The sequence below is a fragment of the Leopardus geoffroyi genome, chromosome B1 (assembly GCF_018350155.1).
Source record: "Leopardus geoffroyi isolate Oge1 chromosome B1, O.geoffroyi_Oge1_pat1.0, whole genome shotgun sequence".
Lineage (NCBI taxonomy): Eukaryota > Metazoa > Chordata > Mammalia > Carnivora > Felidae > Leopardus > Leopardus geoffroyi.
The window spans coordinates 184,364,119-184,383,972 of NC_059327.1; the positions used below are offsets into that span (position 1 = coordinate 184,364,119).

At 36.4% G+C, this 19,854-nt stretch overlaps 1 protein-coding gene across 13 annotated transcripts in view; it reads right to left on the minus strand.

Annotated features, from left to right (window-relative positions):
• The window catches only part of RBPJ (recombination signal binding protein for immunoglobulin kappa J region), a 220,675-nt gene that overhangs the window by 18,148 nt on the left and 182,673 nt on the right, over window positions 1-19,854 (minus strand). For 12 of the 13 annotated variants that reach the window (XM_045474326.1, XM_045474331.1, XM_045474325.1 and 9 more), the window contains 2 exons: window positions 8,316-8,411; window positions 927-1,092 (listed from right to left, as the gene is read on the minus strand). In XM_045474326.1, coding sequence (XP_045330282.1) covers window positions 927-1,092; window positions 8,316-8,411 — 262 coding nt within the window. Of the gene's footprint in view, window positions 1-926; window positions 1,093-8,315; window positions 8,412-17,246; window positions 17,305-19,854 lie in introns of all 13 variants that reach the window. The other variant, XM_045474335.1, reaches the window with a different exon arrangement.

The window sequence follows — 19,854 nt, forward strand, 5'->3', positions numbered from 1 at the left end:
CTCATGCTCCGTATTAGCTATAAAATGGCTAAAACTGAATCGAAATGTACAAATCTCCTAGCTCATCACCTTCAATGTCACTCTGCAGCCCCCCTCTGTACTGCCAGCTACAACACAGCAAACACGAAGATATTCAGTGAAGATTTACTGAATGAGGAAACAGCTTTTCATACGCTATTTTAAAGGATATTCACGTGGTTGTTGAGAACTAACCATTTTCCAGATTTTAATATCAAGGGAAAATAAAATAATAGTTAAATGGTAAGTCATTAAGAACTATTTTTGAATACTAAAGGTATAAAATGAAATGATTGCTTCATAATTTCATAAAACACAATTAGCAAAGCTAATACTTTAATTTCATTCCCTAGCAAATTAATCACAGAAAATCCCTAAAAGTTTGAGTGAAGCCAATTGTGGCTGTTTTTGTCTATAGCATAGTTTTGCTTCACAGAGAAGCTACGTAAAACATTTAAGATCTTTATAACCCAGGTAAATCGTTCTAAGAATTTATCTGTGTCACTTTGTTTCTAGCGTAAGACTAAGATTAAGATTAAGACTAAGATTAAGAGACAGCGTAAAACATTACTGAGCTATACGCGGTCACTGTTACTTGAGTATCATGCCCCCCTGTCAGACACATGAGGGATTAGCCTCTTAAGTTTATTACTGGCTTCCAATGGCAATCTGATTCAGACTGTTAAAACTGTTAACAAGCCACCTTTAGATGTCAACAGCTTGTGACTAGACTGCAACTATTTAAGAAGTTTCTCCCTGAGGGATGGACCAGGGAGGGTGTGTTCAGAAAATTGCTACCAAAAGCCATAAAAGAAAAAAAAATCATCACCACAAAAATAAATAAGGAAACTGCATGCTAATAGGGTACCAGGGTGCCCTTTTAGGAGAACCAACAGAGTTTAATTTACCTTTCCTTCCAAGTTCAGCTGCTGCATTTCTTGGTCACTATTTCCTATTCCAATAAATGCACATGGTTGAGACTCTTGTTCAGAACAACCATCACGTTCCATTTGTTCTTTTTTTTTCTTCCATCCACTGCCCATAAGATACACACAAGGAGGAGGGCAAAAAAACCTAAACAATGGTAGAAACACACACACACACACACACAAATACAAAACCAAACAATGCAATTAGATTCAAGAAAGCATTACCTTTCTTTGAACATATGAATATAAAATTATACTGAACTATACTAAGTCAAGCCTTTTGTCATGCCAATTAATCATGTTCATAGCACAGAAATCAAGGCTTCCACAAAGACTACATTTGTTTGGGGAAGATTCATCTATACTGGAATTATGCATTCAATAAGATTAGATACTTTTTATTTTTATTAGTTTTTTAATGTTCATTTATTTTTGAGAGAGGGGGGGGGGGGTGGAGGGGCAGAGACAGAGAGAGGGAGACACAGAATCCGAAGCAGGCTGCAGGCTCTGAGCTGTCAGCACCGAGCCCAACACAGAGCTTGAACTCATGAACCGTGAGATCATGACCTGAGCCAAAGTTGGACGTTCAACCAACTGAGCCATCCAGGCACTCCAAGATTAGACAGATACTTTTTAGAGGATGGAGTCTCCCTTTAAATTTTCACACAGCTCAGAGTTCTGAACTACTGGAGTTCAGTAAATCCAACGATGTCTAACAGGTTACAAAAAATAATATGCCATCGTAGAATCTGCAGTTATTAAGATCTACTCAAAATGATATACTAATTAATGACATTATTGCTATGGCTATTACACTGAATTTATTTGGTAATTAACCTGGAAAATAGAATTAGAGCAATATCCAAAGGAGGAACTTTCAAAATATTAACAAAAGTAGAAGAATTAAAAGCAAATGGGTAAGCGGATTTCTGTGTTTTATGTATATGACACCCCGGACAAGTGGATGTCTGAGAGAACAATCCACTGCACCCTTTCAACTCACAGATCACCAACAGATTTGTCTTGCTAGTTGCCAAAAACCTGCCCTCAAAAATTCTCCCCACCTAGAATAACTTCCTTATACAGTTGACCCTTGAACAACGTGGGGGCGAAGGGTGCCAAATCCCTGTGCAGTCAAAACTCCATGTCTCAATTTGACTCTCCCAAACTTAACTAATAGCCTATTGTTGACCAGAAAGCCTTATCGTTAACATAAACAGTCAACACGTATTTTGTATGTTATGTGTACTACATACTATATTCTTACAAGACAGTAAGCTAAAGAAAATATTGCTAAGAAAACCATAAGGAAGAAAAAATACATTTATAATACTATACTGTATTAACTGAAAAAAAATCTGAACATAAGTAGACTCATGCAGATCAAACCCGTGTACTGCAAGCGCCAACTGCTATCTTTTCCTTGACAATTAAAAAATATCAGTTTCAAAGCCTAGTTCAAGCCCCACATTTTATAATTCAGACCATCAATCCAGTCCTTGTATACAGGGTAATTTGCTTTTGCTCAATAGTGACACCATGTCTCATCAAGGGGCCTGAAAACTCAAATATCTACCACAAATAGTAGCTAAGTAAACTCAAAGAGTCACCAGGTAAGTAATTTAGTGGGTGAACCAGGTGCACAATAAATAAGGAAGAATATCCTTTAATTATTCAAAGAAGTAGGTTCCCTCTTCTTTCTTGAAACACACAGCCCTCATGGTAATTCTTGCTTTTTATACAGTTATGAGTAAAGGAGCATTCTTCTTAACTCTTGTAAGCCCACGGTAAGAGAAAGAAGGGCTTAAATGCAATGACAATCAGCCACTGGTTTGTGACTCCGATGATATGGCACAACAGAGAACAGCGAGCCTGTGGCTACTCACCCACTCGATCACTTTGCTGAACTACGGCCATGTGGGCCTAGTGTTGGTTACATCCTCCAATTGTTCCACAAACGTTTGAAGCCAAACTTTATATGGGATTTCTAACTTTCAAAGTTAGCAAATATTTATGTTTTTAACACCTTGGAGGCCAACAATGAGCAGACTTAAAAAAAAAAAACGTGCCCACATACCTATTTGTGCATATGTATGTGACACAGTGACAACACCAGGCTGGATTTGGCCTCAGCTCTTCCTAAAGGTAGTTAGTATCTACTTCTTGTTTGCTTCCCCCCCCAGCCCCCAGCATCCAACTACAATATTTACTGAATTGAATCAAACTTGTATAACACCTACTTTTTGCTCAATTCTAAAAACTACTTTAATTAATTTATAAGAAGTGAGCTAGGTGTATTTAATATTCATCAATTCATTAAATTATTATACCCCTAGTCTGAACCCCTAGTGTAGTGTCGCAGACATTAGGAATATAGTAGTTAAAAAAAAAAAAAAAAAAAAAGGCAAATATTCCTGTCCTGATGGAATTCACGAACTCTAATAGGAGAGACAGCTAATTTTAAAAAAAAGAAACAAAACAAAAAAACAAAAAAAACACTTTACTCATAAAGTTTAGAAAACATTTTACTCATAAATGAGTAAGATGGCTTATATAAGACCAGGGTGGCCAGAGAAAGCTTCCTTTAAAAGGTGATGTTGAGTCACAACCTAAAGCCATGGGTGGCTGAGGGAAAAGCAAGTAGGAAGGACCAAAATGGTCTGTGTCAAAACAAACACAGACCACTCCAGTGTGGCTGGAGTTGAGAACAGATGAAGCCTAGATAATAGGGAAGTGGACCAAGCAGGACCTAGGGGTCAAGCTGAGTAAGGAGGGAAGCCCTGGAGGCTTTTCAGATTTATTTAAACCAGTAAAAAGGAAGCAGAGCAGCTTTCATGCCGGCATACTCTCACTGTGACCATGGACACAGAGGTCACAGCCGAGGTAGTGGGCTCAGCTCCAGGTCACTCCAAGTTTGGAGGGATGCCTGGATTAGCCGGGCTAGTTCTGGAGTTGGCTCAATTCAAGTCTACCCCAAGGATCTTTCTGGCCTCTAATGCTGGGAGCCACCCAATGCTTACCGTGGCACAGACTCAAATACCTAGCTGGCATACTACTGGGAGGTTGAGAAGGCATCAGTTTTGGACACTTGTCTCCCATGAGTGTTTTTTATTGAACACTGGTATTAAGATTCCTTAATAAGCTGGTATACTAGCTATAAAATTCAAAGAGCCATGCTCTAGTGGAGTATACCAGATGTGGGAGTCAAATTTCAACAAGTTTTCATAAAAGACACTTTTATTTCACATCTGAAAAACTATAAAGAAGACTAAAACTGTACAAGATTGGGTAGTGCTTGTTTTCTCAAGAGTACTGGGATAAAATGGCATGAAACAAGGTATAAAATTAGGTTGGCAAGCAATTCTTTATCACTTAAAAACACGGACCAAGACTCTATACTGAAAGTGCTTTCCAAATCATGTAATAAGAAAAATGAAGACGAATCTTCACAAATGCCTCAGAACTAGCCTTGTTTTTTAGTCAACTCTACAACACTTCAAAGAAGTTGTGATGCAAGAAAACAGCAAATCCCATACAATCTAACCATTGAGACTATTTCTATACAATGTGCTGATTAAATCGTATCTTAAATATCCCAATACTGGCACTCCCTAAGAAATAGTTAATGAATCAGGTTTGCATTTCCACAGACTTCAGTAGCAGCATAATCAAATAGAAGATAAGCATACATACAAAAAAGAGCAGATTAAAAAAAAGGAAATTAAAGGGAGTGAGGATTTAAAAAAGGCTACCTAATTAGCAGAAGAAAAATTAAAATACACCTTATAATGCCATGTGCAATCAGTGATTTTTAAATTTGGACAGTTGGCCAATATGTACCAAATACTCAGTGAAAAGTCTGACCAACAAGTGGCCAGCTCACAGTTTAACAGCTGCCGTAAAAGAATATGCAATGAAACAATGTGCCTTTATTTTCTAATATTTCCCATGGCTATATCTAGCAACTATGACAAACAATGCTTTTTTTCTGCCACTTGGTGGCAATATACACACATTTACAATTTTACTCATTTCCTAGTTCAAACAATTAGTCTTTATTTTCAGAGGATGATTCAACAACTTTTTCCTCAAACCCTGAAATGAGGTCTGGAAAATACCTTACAGATTCAAAGAAGACTTTTTATTCAGCCCAATATATAAAATAGGTTAGGTTAGACCAAATCCAAACGCGTCATTTACATTATCTGACTACCTTTGCAGAATCATGATCCTTTGAGGATTATCCAATCCAAAAGCACCAAATAGAAACTTTTTGCACACCTCAGTTACCTCTATTAACACACATTCTCAGTATGACTTCAGAAGCATCATCTAATTGTCTAAATGGCTTTACTGTTGTCTTAACAACATCATTATCACCTTCAGTACTGTTTAATGACTTCCCTTGACACGAAGTTGAAGGAATACTAACACGTCAAAAGTAATTTCCCTATCTTTAACGAAAATTTTCCTCTAAACAAAACAATCCTTTTAAGAGCTTATTTTTCAACCTGGAATAATCTTCTTTAATGAAAAAGTAAAACTAATCATTAACATCAGTGGGATACCAGATGTCCAAAAAAAAAAAAAAAAAAAGTTATTAGGTACAAAGTTCTAATACCAAGAACAACTCAAAATTTTAGGATAAATTTTCCTGACCAAATATTTCTAGCATCATTTGCTATAGTTATTTAAGTGCCAAGAAGACTGTGGTCATGTCCCCAGGTGACCTCACGCCTTAGGCCTTGGCAGCTTCTCAGAAAGGCCTGAATCTGTATCAACAAGAAAGAAGACAGATCTTTTACCCTTTCCACTCTACTTTCCACCAATGCATAAGGGGCCAGACTGGCTTGCCAGTCATCTAGGAGGCTGCACTACACGAGCAGTCCCTTACTACTAATAATCCTTTTTAAAAATCAAGTAATTTTAATAGGTTTCCACCTTTGTTGTAAAGCTAGTACTAATACATGTCTACTCTGAAAATGTAACAAGTATGTAAAAAATACAGGAAAGAAAAATACAGGACTCAGGCTTTTTCGTCATTTTTTCTTCTTCATTCTTTGGAGGCTAGAAGCTTAGATTCTTGAGGCTTTCCTTTACCTGGTGTTTTAGCCTGGCCAGGCCATACCCAAACAGAGAAGAGCTGAAGATGAAGGCAACCACACACAGGGTAACCTTTAAATCACCAACCTGAGAAGCCACTATCATTTTGTATTCACTTATTTTTGATAGTGACTAACAAACAGGAACCTTATTTGGACTCCTTTCTGCTTTCCCCTCATGGCCGCAGTTATCTGGTCTTAAAAGACACAGTGACTTTAAAGATCCTTTTGCAAAGTACATGGCACCTAATTTCCTAACCAAAATAAAGAATAAATGAATAGGGGCGCCTGGGTGGCGCAGTCGGTTAAGCGTCCGACTTCAGCCAGGTCACGATCTTGCGGTCCGGGAGTTCGAGCCCCGCGTCAGGCTCTGTCTGGGCTGATGGCTCAGAGCCTGGAGCCTGTTTCTGATTCTGTGTCTCCCTCTCTCTCTGCCCCTCCCCCGTTCATGCTCCGTCTCTCTCTGTCCCAAAAATAAATAAACGTTGGAAAAAAAAAAAGAATAAATGAATTAATGAATGAATCCAGTTGTACCAAAATGCACCTTCAAAAATCCAGAGAGAGAACAGCATCGCTGCAATAAACACGTCTATTCCTACTTCCATCAGATCCAGCCCAGCTTCGCTAATGGTGAAGGGGCAATCCTAGGCAAAGTTCACAGTTGACGTCCTATAGGCATCTTTACCTCCTCCATCTATCTTAAGCCCTACTGTGCGTGCGAGCAACACTCAAACACAAAATGGAAAGCTATGAACATTAGGGTGATGGAGAGGATACGAAATTTGGGAGTTATAGTTCCAGGGTTCCAATCCTGGCTCCATCAATTCCTAAACTAAGATGAACCTGGGCATATCTAAAGTCTCTGATCTTTAGTTTTCTCACTCACAGAATGGGGAGTATAGCGTACTGATTAACAAGATTATTCTGAGGATTAAAATTTTAAAATATCTGTAAGGCAGTTATACTCTTGTTCATAATTGGAGCTGAATAAAGGGAAAGTGTTTCCTCTTCAGATTCACGATGAGGTGCAAGCCTGGCCTTCTTTTGACTTACAAGCATGGAGGGTGTTAACTTGCTCTGTTTTGCTTAGGAAAACAAAAACAAAAACAAAAAAACAGACGATGCTCTGCACATACACTCAATTTCACTTGTATCAACTTCATTAAAAAAAGAGGGTTCCACTATACTGACTTGGTTTCTATGTCCCAAACTGAAGATACCAACTTCTTCCCATATTTAATTCTAAATCAGATGATTACATTTTATTAGTCAATTAAGATAAAATAATCGGAAATGTAGAAAATCTGAATAACGATAAAAAAAGAACACTTTGGCAGTATGAGTCCTAAATATTACTTGCATTTGTTCATCCTATTTGAGGATAAAGTTATCAGTTAAATAGCTTCACCTTCGTCTTGGCTCAGATTTAGAGGACTTTAATAATTCCCTTCTCTGATGCATATGCTAAGGTTTCCTTTACCTCACACACTCTAAAATATCAGTCATCCCCTTCAACCTAACGTCCAAACCTAACTTTTCATTCCTTCTCTCACACCAATTTGGTGCCTTTCTTGCCAATCCAAAAAAATCCCGAAGACAAGAAAACTCCAGCAACCAGATGAAAAGCAACAAAAGTCCGTAATTCTACACCCAAGATGCCGAAATTTATAAGATACTGCAACAGATGCTAAATATGAAGATCATTTTTGTTATAATTTAATTCCGCTAACCTGATCACTAGGTTATTTCTGTAGTGCCCACATGCTGAGTACAAACTTGCCAACTCAATTTTACTATTTTTTCTTAATCTAAATAGACACAGGGTCAAGGTGGAGAGCATTGGGAGCTCTTTTCTTTATAATCACTCCATGGTTCAATTCAGGGTTTGGTTAGCCTTCCTCTTTTCAAAATAGTTCTCTGGGGGTCACATGTTTATAAAACTGCATTTTCCACCAAAAGGAAAGCTATTTTTTGAACAAGCTAATGCACCACAGAAATACTTAGGGAACATCATGTAGCCCCCCCGCCTGAAATTATGGATTCTTTTATTTTATGACATCAGGGATTTAGCCAGATGATCTTTATTAAATATGCCACAGTTCACTTTGTTTCTCCCCTTCAGTAGGGGCAAATCCCCTATTTTTTATTTTGTACTTACAAATTAACCCAATAAAAGAAACCACCTCTAACCTGTATACTAATACATCATTTGCAAATCCATGTAATAGCTACAATTAACCACCCGCCAGAAAAACAAGAACCTTACCTTTTTTCATTTCCGTATGACTTCTGTGCAACTTTTGCATGAAGAATAAGTACTGTTTGATCCCCTCGCTCCTTTAAGTAATTTCGCATAGCTTCCCTAAAGTAAAATATAAATATTACTATTACGGGGGTGAAATTTAGAATATTACTATGCTGTATGATAAAAAAAATAATTAAAAGTATTTTTATTTTCTAAAAATGAAAACAAAAAAGCAAAACCAACCCAAGAATTAAATTTAAATATTATATAACTCTGTATTTTATTCTTTAAAAGAAGAAACTGTTGCCTTGGAATTTATGCTGTAACTCAAATCACAATTACAACTTCTATACAATGATTCTAGTTAGAATCATTATACACACTCCTGATTTACCTTTTAATTGTTTGTAAAATTAATGGTATGCAACACTTTTGTACTTAACAATCTAATTACCCACCACCACCAGCGCCACTCCCCCAGCTATTAGAATCAGTATCTTCCAATGAATACAAAGCCATAACTTTTTCACATTAGGTCATTATTACATGTTCTTAAAAAAACAGCCTTACATAAAGACTACGCAAGCTGTGAGCTCATGACCTGAGCCCAAGTCGGATGCCTGACTGACTGAGCCACCCAGGCACCCCTAGAACTTGTAGCACTTAGAAAGTAAGTGGCTTGGGGCAAACATTTAACCTCACCCAGTCAGATAATAATGCAGACCTAACACAGAGCAGTTGTGGGTATTAAATGAGATAATCCAGATGGCAGCATTTGTGGTTACTGACTGAAAACCTGTTGGATGCAAGGCAGGGCAGCTAACACTGGGATCCAATAGCTTGAGAATTAATCCCTATCACTGAAGGGACTTCACCAGGGACTTCACTGAAGTCGAGTGAAGACAAGACTTTGGAAAACAAATTGTAATAAAATACACGACTCAGAGGTATGAACAAAAGTACCACTAAAGGAATGTTTATGTAAAGTTAGGGGTGATAAAGAACTATAAACTCTTGAACAACGTGGGGGTTGGGTGCCAGCACCCTGCACAGTCACAAATCTGCATATAATTTTTGACTGCCCCCCCCACCAATAGCTGACTGTTGACCAGAAGCCTGATAACCATAATTGATTAACATATATTCTGTATGTCATATGTATTATACACTGTATTCTTCTAATACAGTAAGTTAAAGGAAATGTTAAGAAAAATCATATAAGGAGAATCCATTTACAGTACTAAACTGCATTTATCAAAAAAAAATCTGCATATAAGTGGATCCATGCAGTTCAAATCCATGTTGTTGTTCAAGGGTTAACTGTACATGCTAGGAAAAATTTCTTAGAAGAGTTAAATTCCAAAGGAAGAGGGGTAGACACAGGAAGTGGAAGGAGGAAAGAACAGGGCATTCCAGAGTCTGGAGAAGTATGCACAAAGACAAAAAAGATCCGGCACATCTGGGTACACTGAGATTCAGGCTGAGGAATCAGGCAGACACAATAACAAAACAGCAGCTAATATTTCTTGATTACTACGTGCCAGGCCCTGAACCAATCTCTTTATATGCACTGTTTCATTTAATCCTCACAATTCGAAAAGGTAAAAGTATTGTTACTACCACTTTGAATGTCTTGCCCAATGTGTTGCAGTTAACGGCAGCCAGGAACTGAAACAATTCTTTGAGTCTGAAGTGAGCCACTGAAGGGAATAAAGCTGATAAACTGGGTAGAGTAAAACTGTGAGAGGCTTGTCAAACGCCTTGAAAATCTGACATTTGTAAATGTATATACAAAGTATGAAAGCTTAAGTTAATTCAAATATTATTCTATGCTAGATGATGATAAAAGCGGTAGCAAGTATTAAAAATTTTTTAAGAGACCTGGATAAAAAATTTAAATGTAACAAAATAAAAAATAAAATCCATCTCTTAAAACACTGTGCTATAGAATCTGGATTTTCAATCTAGACAAAAGGCAATGGGAGATCTTAAGGGTTTTTTTAAACGTACAATTATTTTTCCGTTTCAGTTAATTTTTTGTGGTGGGATAGGGAAAGGATTAGAAAGTATTGAGACAAAACTTGAAAAAAGGTTGACATATTAAAAAAGAAGTAACAAGATAGTAGGAGGGGAGGTGGAAAAGACTTGATAATTTTTTAGATCTTTTGTTTTGGGAGAAGTAAGTGTATATTAACAGACTCTGTTTGACAAATGTGAATTCTGAAGCATCCCGGACCTCCAAGCTCTAAGTATTCAAAAGGCTGTTGGAAATACTCATCTGTAGTTCTGGAAAGGGGCCTGGGGGGCAAAAATAGGGTTTGCTGGTGTGTAGTTCACACACAAAACCACAGCAGTGAATGCAATCTCGGAAAGAAAGCATAGTGACAGGAGAGTCAAGGAGAAAATGTATAAAAGGAAATGGAGAAGAACCAGTAAGAGAGAGCTAAGGCTGTGCATTAGATGCTATTGAAGGAGACAACCTTGAAGAGGTAACTATCAAAGGGTGAGATGCTGCAGAGGTCAAGGTCATTTTAATTTTAGCAAGAAGTCTAACAAATGCCAGGTAACAGAAAGGCTTATAAATTATTTGTAAAATGAGAAGCCACTGTAATGTCTAATGGGTAAGAAAGAAGCCATAAATATTGGCAACACCTTCAAAGGAATGGACAATAAAATGACCAAAGATCAGTATCAAAGGAATAGCTAATTGTGGAATCCATAAGTGATCGTGCCAAATCCTACTAGCATTTCAAGGGTGGGAATACAGAAAGCATAATCTCAAAACTGCTGGGTAATGGATAAGGGGTACAGTCTGGAAAGGATAACAATAAGGTTTCTGAGTGGTTGCTAAGTCAGATGCCTGATCATAGAGTTCAGGGTACGTAAGAAACCAAGAACAAAGTCAGAAGGCCAGTCAGTATCTTGACAAAGCTAGCGGAGAAGTCCAGTTCTTAGTATTGAACTTGAAAAAGTGATATATACTTGAAAAGAAAAATTTTAAGTAGCAATTTTAAGTATACTTACTCCTAACACATTATATTTGCATTTATAGTGACAAGCTATACAATGACAAGCATTATATCATTAACCATTATATCATTATAATATCTCTATTGTATCAGTCAGCAGTTACTTCATATGTTTGTCAGATTCCACGTCTTTTTTTTTGTCTTCCCAGACTACAAAGTTTCTGAGACATACTAGTAGGCATATTTTAGAAATGGGGGAGAGGTTAAATAACTTTCGCAAGATGATAAATACCCAGGATTCAAACTTAGGTAGTGCAACTCTCAAGGACAAAATTATACTATCAGATACTTTGCAATCTCTTTGCTGTGACACACACACACACACACACACACACACACACAGGTCTGAATGTTAACTCTTGTCACCAAGCCTGAGTTTTCTCACCCATAAAACATATGTGTAGATACACGTTTAAAGTTAGCCCCACAAAAGGACATCTACAAAATGTCCGTAAACTCTTCCCATTATTATTGTTGTTGCTATTATTATTATTATTATTATTTTCTTAGAAAGGAGAGGGGCAGGAGGGCAAGGCATGGCACCACTTCCACTGGAGCTATAGAGCAAACTTGAAAAGGGACTAGAGGTAAACGTTCAGGCGTATCACCTGACTTGGCACAACAGGTAAGCTGCACATTTACCCATCTTCCCATTCAGGATTTATTGAGAGCCTATTACATCCTGGGCACTGGTCATCATGCTAGTTGCCTATGTTGGAAGTAGCTGTGTACAATTATGATTATGACAAAAGATTTCAGATCTCAAGCTGTTTATGGTGATTGCAGATGACAGCTCCAGTTTTCATCCTTTCCTTTCTTAAAACAGCAACTAGAACCTTAAGATAATCAATAATAGTTGCCTTATAACTAATTGGCCATATAGCTTCTTTCAAAAAGGAAAAAACAAAACCTGCTTTCTTAATAGAACATCGAACACATTAAAAATTATGTTCTCCGGTAATTAAAGCCTGATCATTTCCTCCAGCATCTTAAGTAGCCATAACCAACAATCAAAGATATATTCTGAAGAAACACAATTAAATAATAAAGCCCACAGAATGCAGCCCATGTGCCTTTCATCCAGACAGAGCAGGGTTTCACCAACAGAATGGGGTTTCAATTTCAGTACTATTGACATCCTGGGCAAAATAATCCTTTGCTGTGAGGGACTATCCTGTGCACTGTAGGGTGTTCAGCAACACTTCTATCTACGTATTTGAAGCCCGTAGCACCCTTCCTCAAACTATGACAACCAACACCGTCTCTAGATAATGGTAAATGTGAAGGGAGTTGAAGGACAAAGTCACCTGGGTTGAAAACCACTGGGTTAGAGAAAAGCCAAAAGTATTCCAACAAGATGGCAAAATCATCCATTGTCTTTTTTAAAAGAATAAGGGAAATTTTAGCATTGGAAAGCATAATGTAGGTATCGTAAGAATCTTACTAGAATTACTACTTTGTATTAGTGAATTCTGAAAAAGAATGACAAAGTTAAATCCCAGTTTCTTGGAATAGTTACTATTCTAACAAGTCTGAAGTATATTCTTTGTTAATTTCATTTAACGATTCCTTAGAATGTAAAAATTATTTGATGGGGCATCTAGGTGGCTCAGTTGGTTAAGCGTCAGACTCAGGATTTCCGCTGAGGTCATGATCTCATGGTTCCCCCTCCCAAATAGACAAAGGCCACCATATTGTAAGGATTGGGTCATCATCACTTCTGTATTCTATGAAGTTTATTTTGGAAATAAACCATTTCACTACTTCTTTAAGGCTTTACCCGTGTAGAGAAAAATCGGAGACTTGAGGATTTTGAGAACATGTAACAGTAGGGAGTGCTGACATTCAAAGGTTAAGTCATCACCTCGGTTCTTACATATCTAGGCCTGGTTGATCCAAACTTGGCTCCTCGAATCCCAAGGACCACGCAGACCCTTCCTATTCCAGCTCATTTTCTTCTTCCCCCAAAATGTCCTATAAACATATGACTGGCCTAAGGTGAATATTAGTTGCAACCATTTTTATATGAATTATTTACCACTTATAAACTACCTAATAACCATACAGAGCAAAGATCACACGTTACTCTCAATGTATATTCAACTTTATAGTTTTATTTTACTATAAATCTAAATTCATCTCAGTTCTACTTAGTTTATATGGTGTTTGCTACCCATGGTTCTTATGATAAAGTAAAATCCATAATTAGGTTAAAACATGAATAATGTACTCTGTAATATAAAACACTTAGTAACATCTGAATACAAATAAAGAACCAAAAGAGACATTAATCTGACCTAAGTTAATAAAGAATGGAGGATTCTCTTGTCACAAATCGAAGAGGGTGGATCATAAATGGACATAGCAAACAGTAATTTTAGCTATAATCCAGGGTAGGTGAGAATACATTGCTTTAAGAGTTTCTCAGCAGGCACTGGTAAAATGCTTCTCAAAACTGCATGCTATGGACAAGAAAGAAAAGAGATCCAAAAAGAAAAAATAGGGGCTCACTGAAAGGCAATGGAATCCCAAAATTAATACACAGATACTGACAAAATATATATAACCTGTGAAGTAGACAACAGATACAGAGGTTAAATCTTAACTATCATCTTAGAATGTTACTACTTACTCTGGAGCAACCTCGAAAACAAACCAAGAAATAGCTTCAGATACTGAGTTTTTCTATAGGGTGACCAGGAGAGTAATGGAGGTTTGTACATGTACAATGAGAACAGAGGGGTGGCAGTGAGACCAACAGAGAATAGGGCTTCAGAAAAAATCCAAAACAGAACAACAGTGTTAGTCCAAGTGATAGAAAACAGGTTTTCAGAGTAAATAACATAAAATAGTTCCAACAATTACAATTACAGCAAGCCCAAAGGGGGGGGGGGGGGGGGGAAGAACCTTACAAAAGAAATCCTGGTACTAAATTAATTCAAGCAAATGCATGAATTAGTGGGTACCAGTCTGCAGTGTCACAAAGGGGAAGAAAGTTAAGAGTACATGCCTTTGAAGGTTACCCAGAACACAAATATATTCAAAATTCCAGTTCTAACCTGATTGTTGACAATAGGGCAAAGTCTCTCAGTACAATGGGGTATTAGGTTGAGTAATATCTATGTTTTCTAAAAGTATGTGTTACAGTGCTGTTGCCGGTCATAACTCCAGAGTTCAGACATACTCTCACATAAGGGATAGGCACACATTCCTGGAGATTGACACCTAATTGCATTGCAACTAATATTTTTACTGATGGCCCCAGGCTCTAAGTGACAAAATGAGAAGCCTCCACAATAAAAGAACTGTTTCTATATATTAATATAAGGTCTGGGCATTCGGTTTTATTTTTGAATCCACAGTCTGCTGTACCCATAAGCCACATTACAGGGACTATTTCAGGAGAGTAGGATGCCCTTGTAAGTTAGTACTCAATTGATTCTATTTGTATTTCTGAAAGAATGCAATTATTTAAAAGGAAAAAAAAAAGTGAATCTATAATAACATTGAATAGTAAGTACATAGTGTTAACTACCCTTAATCAAAAATTTAAATTTTGAGGAGGTATAATTGTTTTGAACACTACCCAAAATATCATCCTCTAAATAAAAAGGCTTTTTTTTTTTTTTTCAATATTTCTTAATTTGGAAGATGAGGGTACAGAGTAGGGTAGGTTTAGAAGATTTATTTTTTAAGGGACCTTCTCTGAATTAAACTCCCTATTTCCCCATACCCCAATAAAAGAGATATAGAATTCCTTTAAAAAATATTTTTGATAGAATAAAAGACACTAAAGTTTTCCTAACAGAAAACTCTTTAAAGGAAAAATGGGAAAATATGATTAAAAGGAACCAGAGGAAACCTAAATTTGCTATACTATCAAAAGGGAAAACTTCCTAATTTTTAATTTTGGGTTTAAAATTAAATTTTTAACATAGAATTGGTCACTGATTTTTACACTCCAATTTTCTGTTCTATACAAACTGTTTTGCTAAATTTGCTTTATATTAGCTTTGATAATAAAGAATAAAAATCTGTAAGCTTGCCATCTTTAAAAAAGATTTAAAAAGAAATAAACCTTAACTGAATTCTCCCCTTGAAGATATATTAATTCCTTTTAGGGTATTTTTAAAGGATAAAAGCAAATAAAATCTTTTACAACTTTATTTTTTTAAATGTTTATTTACTTTTGAGAGAGAGAGACAGAGTGTGAGTGGGGGAAGGGCAGCGAGTGAGAGAGACACAGAATGTGAAGCAGGCTCCAGGCTCCTAGCTGTGAGCACAGAGTCTGACGCAGGGCTTGAACTCACAGACCGTGAGATCGTGATCTGAGCCAAAGTCGGATGCTTGGATGCTTGACCGACTGAGCCACCCATATGCCCCTAGATTTAACTGAAACACAGTAAAATATAAGTGTACAGTGGGTTGTTTTGGTATATGTATATACCATCACCACATTACAAAGATAGTCCTCATTCCCAAGTTTCTCTTCTGTCTCTAATCCCTCCTCCTGTCTCTCCCTGTCCCCGGGAAACCACTGATCTGCTTTGCCATTATAGATTCGTTTCCATTTTCTAGAATTTTGTGTAAATGAAATCATGCAGTATGTATCCATTTTTTTCTGACTTCTTTTGAAAACAGAGCATAATTATCATAGGATTTTATCTATGTTGTTGCATGTATCAACAGTTTATTCCTTTTATTGCTGAATAGAAATCCTCTGTAGAATATATCACAATTTGTTGATTCACTCACCTGTTGGTAGATGTTTGGGTTATTCCTGTTTGGCTATTATAACTGACACTACTACAAACACCTGTGATCAAGTCTTTGTATTCACATTATGTTTTAATTTCTCTTGATAAATATGTAAAAATGGAATGGCTGCACCATATGGTAGGAGTGTACTTAACTTTTTCAGAAAGTGCCAGATTATTTTCCTAAATTGTTGTATTACTTTACATACCACCAGAGTATAAGAGTATCAGTTCTTCCTACTAGGTATCTCATTGTGGTCTTAATTTGCATTTCTTTAGTGGTTATTTGCCACAGTGTCTGGAGAAGTACCTGTCTAAATCATTTTCCTATTTAAAAAATGGGTTATTTCCTTATTATTGACTTTTTATTATTTTCATAATCTGGATACAAATGTTTTACTCATAATTTTGAAGAAGTAAAATTTATTCATTTCTTTCTTCCAGAGTTAGTGCTTTGGTGTTATATCTAGGAAATATGTGCCTAATCCAAGGTCACAAAGATATTCTCCTGTATTTTCTTCTAAAATATATATAATTTGAAGTTTTACATTTAGGTATATTTTAAGCTAATCTTTGCATATGGTTCTAGCCACGGATCATAGTTATTTTGTGTCTATGTATATAAATGACAGGGGCATATGGACATACAAATGTTCCAGAATCTTTAAAGACCCTTTAACTAAATTGCCTTTGCACCTTGAATGAAGAACATATACCTCAAAAACTTCCTCTGGCCACTATTCTGCTAGTGATTTACCTGGTTGTCTTTACACCAATACCATCCATGATTACTGAATGTAGCTTAAGGTTGTTTGCATTTCCATATAAATTTCACAGTTTGTCAACTGTTACAAAAAGTCCACTGGGATTTTGACAAGTATTAAGTTGAATCCATAGATCAATTTGGCAAGAAGTGACATCTTAACAATATTGAGTCTTCTGTCCCAAGAATATTTATTCAGGACTTCAAGCTCTCTCAACAATATTTTAAAGATTCAAGTGCACAGTGCTTTTACATCTCGTGTCAGATTTTCCCCTAAGAATTACATACTTTTGATGTGATTATATATAGTATTGTTTATTAAATTTCAATTTCCCACCGTTCACATAAAAAAACAATTCATTTTTATGTTGATCACGTATCCTACTATCTTGACAAAACTCACCTATTAGTTTTAGCAGCTTTTTAAGATTCCATAGGATTTTCCATATAGATGATCATGTCTGCAAATAAAGACAGTTTTACTTCTTTCTTTCCAATCTGGATGGCGTCCTTTTCTTTCCTGAACTGATTGTACTAACTAGAACTTCAAGTACAATGTTAAATGGAAGCGGTGAAAGCAGACAATCTTGCATTGTTCCTGATCTTGAGGGAAAACATTCAGTCTTTTCACAGTTAAGTATTGTGTTAAACATAGTTTTTTTGTAGGTACACTTTTTTAGGAGGAAATACCCTTCTGTTCCTAGTTTGATGAAAATTATGATCAAGGATGAATGTCAAAAGCTTTTCTAAATCTCTTGAGGTGACCACATGATTTTCCTTTTTGTTCTGTTAATATAATGAATTACATTGATTCCATTTGTGAGATAAAGCCACATTGTTGTTTTCATTTTGAAAATTTAAGACTTTTTGCATCTGTGTTTGTAAGGGATACTGGTCTATTGTTTTATTTTCTTGAAATGTCTTTGCCCTGCTTTTAAAACAGGGCAATGTTGTCCTCACAGAATGCACTGTGAAGTACATCCTACTCTCCAATTTTCTGGAAGAGTGTATATAGAACTGGTATAATTTACTTCTCATACGTCTGGAAGACCTCAAGAGTGAAATCATCTGAGCCTGTAGTTTTCTTTGTGGGAAGGTTTATAATTACAAATTCGATTTCTTTAGACATTAGGGCTATTCAGGTTATGTTTCTTCTTGAGTAAGCTTTGGTAGTTTGCTAATTTCAAGAAATGTGTGCATTTCTTCAAAAGTTGTTGAATTATTAACAGAAACTTATTTATAATATTTGCTTGTTATCCTTTATATATCAGTAGAATCTGTAGTGATGTCACCTTTCTTTCTTCATAGTAATTTGTACAGAATCTGATTTCTATCTGCTATGACTGTCCTGCTTGAAAGATTTCTTTAACATTTCTGGTAGTTCAGGCCTGAATATGATAAATTCTTTTCCATTTTTTTATGTCTAGAAAGGTCTTTATTTTGTCTTGCCCAGGGACAGAATCCCAGGTTGCTGTCTTTTCTCCCCCTTTGAGTACTTTAAAGCTCTTGTCTCATTGTCTTCTTAGGAAGATTTCAGATGAAAAGTCTCTCATCATCCTCATCTGTCTTCATTCCTTTGTATACATCTTTTTTCTCTGTTGCTTTTAACATTTTCTCTTTATCACCAACTTTAAGCAACTTGATTATAATATGCTCCAGTGTAGTTTTTGCGCTTGGGTTCACTGAGTTCTCAGAACTATGGTTTTACGATTTTCACCAAGTTAAGGAAAATTTCAGCCATTATCTCTTCATCTATTCTTTTAATCGTATCTCCCCCTTTGCTGACTCCAATTACTTGGATATTAGCCCACTTGAACATAAACCACAGCTCCCTTACAGATTGAGTTATTTTACCCCAAGAACTTTTTCTGTGTTCTTCATTTTGGATACTTTCTATTGTTATGTCTTCAAGTTCATTAGTCTCTTCTTCAGCAGTATGTACCTATAATTAATCCCATCAACTGTATTTCTTCATCTTAAATATTGTAATTTTCCTCTCTAGGAAATCTGATTTAGATACCTTTTAAAATCTTCCATGTCCTCTATTTAACTTGTTCAATCTCTTCTCTAGCTCAGGGATCTGCAATTACAATCATAAACCAAATCTGATGCACCCCTCTTTGTGACAGAGAATTGTACTCCAGCATACAGACATGCCCATTTGTTTACACATCGTCTGTGGCTATTTTTTTTACAAAAGAGCTGAGTAGTTACAACAGAGGATACATGGGCCACAAAAACTAAAATGTTTACCACCTGATCCTTTAACGAAAAAAAATCTCAAACTCCTGGTCTTAGCACACTGAACACATAGAAGACAAATACAATAACTGCTTTAATGTCTTTGTCTAATTCCATCAGATGTTGTCACTGCTGGGTTGGTTTTAATTGACTGAATTTTTCCCTCATTATGGATCCTATTTTCCTGCTTTTTTGTATGACTGGTATATTTTAATTATATGTTAAGGCACAATAAATCTGACTTCTGAGTATTTGATACTTTTCTATTCCTGTAAATATTCTTGACCTTTGTCTTGGTATATATTTAAGTTACTTGGAAAGAATTTGATCCTTTCAATCTTGTTTTTGAGTTTTTTAACAAAACTTTTACCTAACAGTAAAATCAGCAGCATTCGGTGTTGGCCAAATTTTGCACCATTGTTGAAGGAAAATCCTGCTGTGCAGTACTATAGTAGATGCATCATGAATTATATTTTTCCACTTTAGCTAGTGGGAACAGGCAAGTTTGTAGTATGAGCTTCAGGATGTTTTTCCCCTCTAAATCTTTAGCTTGATTTGTATCCCCCAGCCTTGGGTAGTTTCCTCACACTTGCGTTGATCGATACTCAGCTGAAGAGAAGAAGGGACCTTCTGCAGATCTCCGGAACTACATAGCTCTTTCCTCTCCAGCTCTCTGCCTGGGAACTCGAGCCACCGTGGACCCCCGGATTCCCAGCTCCATCTCCTTGGTTCCAGGTGCTTCCTAGGCTCCACACCTGGATTCCTTCTCC